General features: G+C 45.4%; 1 protein-coding gene across 1 annotated transcript; it reads left to right on the top strand.

The window, feature by feature from the left end:
* Positions 1-516: 516 nt before the first annotated feature.
* Positions 517-2,187, top strand: LOC130078801 (uncharacterized). Its single transcript, XM_056244486.1, has one exon. It carries the CDS (start codon positions 517-519, stop codon positions 2,185-2,187), a length of 1,671 nt encoding a protein of 556 aa, XP_056100461.1.
* The last annotated feature ends 276 nt before the right edge of the window (positions 2,188-2,463 follow it).

Genomic DNA, 2,463 nt, shown 5'->3' with positions numbered 1-2,463 from the left:
GGTATCAGCATTATTATTGTATTATTTTTCATTGTAAACATAAACAATAATATTGTTTAACTTTCTGGAAACAGATTCTCTTTAATAGGAAGCATTTACGAGAAAAATAATATCTCTCCTAGTTGAGAATTTTCTTTCTTGTTTTTTTTTTTAAATTGGTTTTTAACCTCTCTCTCTCTTTTTCCCTTACTCAGTTGAGTGACGTAGTCCTCACATCACGAGCTGAAACCAGCTTTTCATTGATAGAAAATATTTATAAAAAATATTTCTCCCATTGAAAAAAAAAACCTTTACAATTGAGATTTGTTTTAACCTTTTTCTCTCTCTTTCCCTCACTCAGTTGAGTGACGAAGTTTCCCCATCACTTGCCTACCTGTCTACACTGAGACCAACACGTAGACATTACAACATTTCACTATTAGTGTATCGTCACTGAAACGACACTTAGCTGTTCAACCACATATAGGCTTATACCCCACACAGATCTGTGTCAGTCTCTTCACCCAGCGTGCCAACATGTCGTGGACGACGAACCCCAGTGCCCAAAGGGACGACGTGGACGCCTGGCTCAGAGGCATTACAGACTGCCTCACACCAAAGACAATTGAACTGTTATTATTTTTAATAACAATCATAATTCTGAGAAGATTCCTGACACATGAGTCAAGCCAGAACCACAACCACGTGGAACTAACCAAAATAACCTGTTCCTTAAGCAATGCCTTCACAGCCCAGCTGAAACTAAGCGACAAGCACATTACCCACCTCCAAGAGGAGCTGACACGTGCCCAGAACCGCATAGACAAGCTGGAAGTGAAAGTCCAGGACAACTTCAAGTGTCAGACCACTGAGTTCCTGAGAGAGCTGATGCACACTCAACACTGCACAGACCAGCTCAAAGCGAAAGCTCAAGACACACTCAAAGTGCCTGACGAAGCGGAGCAAGAAACAAAGAAACAAGTTGACAAGCTCCAAGAAGCCCTTGCAGTCACTGAACGTGAAAAACAAGAATTAAAGACTGTCCAAAAGCACCTGGTAAACCAACTCCAGTCTGCCGAACATCAGCTAGAGAAATCCAAAGCTGACATTAAAGATAAGAACTCTGAAATTAATGCTCTGAAAGACCACCTGGAAAGATGCAGCGCTGAAATGGACCATCTGACCCAACAGCGAGATGACGCCAACGACGAGCTCTACGCGGTCAGAGATGAACTCCAGCACATTTTCCAACAGAAACCAGAACCAAGAAGGGAGAGACCTCCCTCAGCATCACCCCTGCTGAGCAGAACAGAGTCCTCCATCCAAGAACTGCCATACAACGGAAGAAGTGAATGGCCACAACCCAAAACGTCACCGGCCTTCACCACAGAACTCTTCCCTGCTAACAAACGAAGAGAGCTCATCCAGGCAGACTCCAAAGCTGCACAGGGGATGACCTTTAAAGATCTCAACCAGCTGGTTAAGAATATCACTCAGTTCAACCCGAACTCCACAGAGGGTCCCGACATCCAGGCCTACCTCCGAGATATCGACTTCCACCTAGAGGTGAGACCCCATATGACTGACAGAGACAGGTTATACCTCCTCAGATCCACATCCAGTCCAGAGGTACGAAGCTTCCTAGACAGACAACCTGCTCATGTCAAGTCAAACTACCAGCTGCTATGTGAGACACTGATTAAAGAATTCACAGGCCCAGAGTCGGAACACGGTGTGTTAATCGCTATGGAAACCAAACAAGGTCGACAAGAGACTCCCCAAGCCTACTACTACCGCTTTCGACAAGCCTACTTAGGTGCACATAACAAACCTGAACTTGAAGAGGATGTGAACTTCAAAACCCTCTTCCTGAGAAACCTGCACCCCGGATTGAGTCATCATCTTGGCATCATGGCCTGCCCAGGCACAATGACAATTCAACAGCTACGTGACCTGACACACAAGGCCTACATCAAACAAAAGATGAACTCAAAGAAAGGTTTGAAAACATCCACTGTTTCAAACTCCATCAGCCAAGACACAAGCCTTGCACTGGAAGACACCCAGTGGCATGACAATACCACAGTCCTTCGTAAGGAGCACAGAGAACGTGACTCCCATGCCGATGACACCTACCACACTAACCGCATGGAAATGCCATGGGACCAGCCACGCTTCTCAAGTAACCCACAAGAAGGAAACCACTGAAAACCTAACTGGACATCCAAAGGCCATCAACCAAGGCATCCAAAAGCACTCCATGTGGGTACTCAACAACGAAACCCACCTTGGCACCACTCAGTTAAACACAGCACTGAGTATGCCCAAGAACCAGACAGTTTACCCTCAGAAGACACGGAGCAACTAATGAGGCAACTGAAAGTTTTCATCGGAAATGAGGTAAACATGGATGACGAACAGGATGGCGATGGAACGGAAGACCACCGTTTCATCTGATACACCTTCATAACGAACTTGACGACC

This window comes from Rhinichthys klamathensis, unplaced genomic scaffold (assembly GCF_029890125.1).
Source record: "Rhinichthys klamathensis goyatoka isolate OS25496 unplaced genomic scaffold, OSU_Roscu_1.1 h1tg000989l_1, whole genome shotgun sequence".
Taxonomy (NCBI): domain Eukaryota; kingdom Metazoa; phylum Chordata; class Actinopteri; order Cypriniformes; family Leuciscidae; genus Rhinichthys; species Rhinichthys klamathensis.
The sequence above is the reverse complement of the archived record's forward strand: the minus strand, read 5'-3'. Positions and strand labels throughout refer to the sequence as shown.

Bases quoted from the DNA above. Each gene is read 5' to 3' on its own strand.
- LOC130078801 (XM_056244486.1), top strand. From the start codon at position 517: ATGTCGTGGACGACGAACCCCAGTGCCCAAAGGGACGACGTGGACGCC.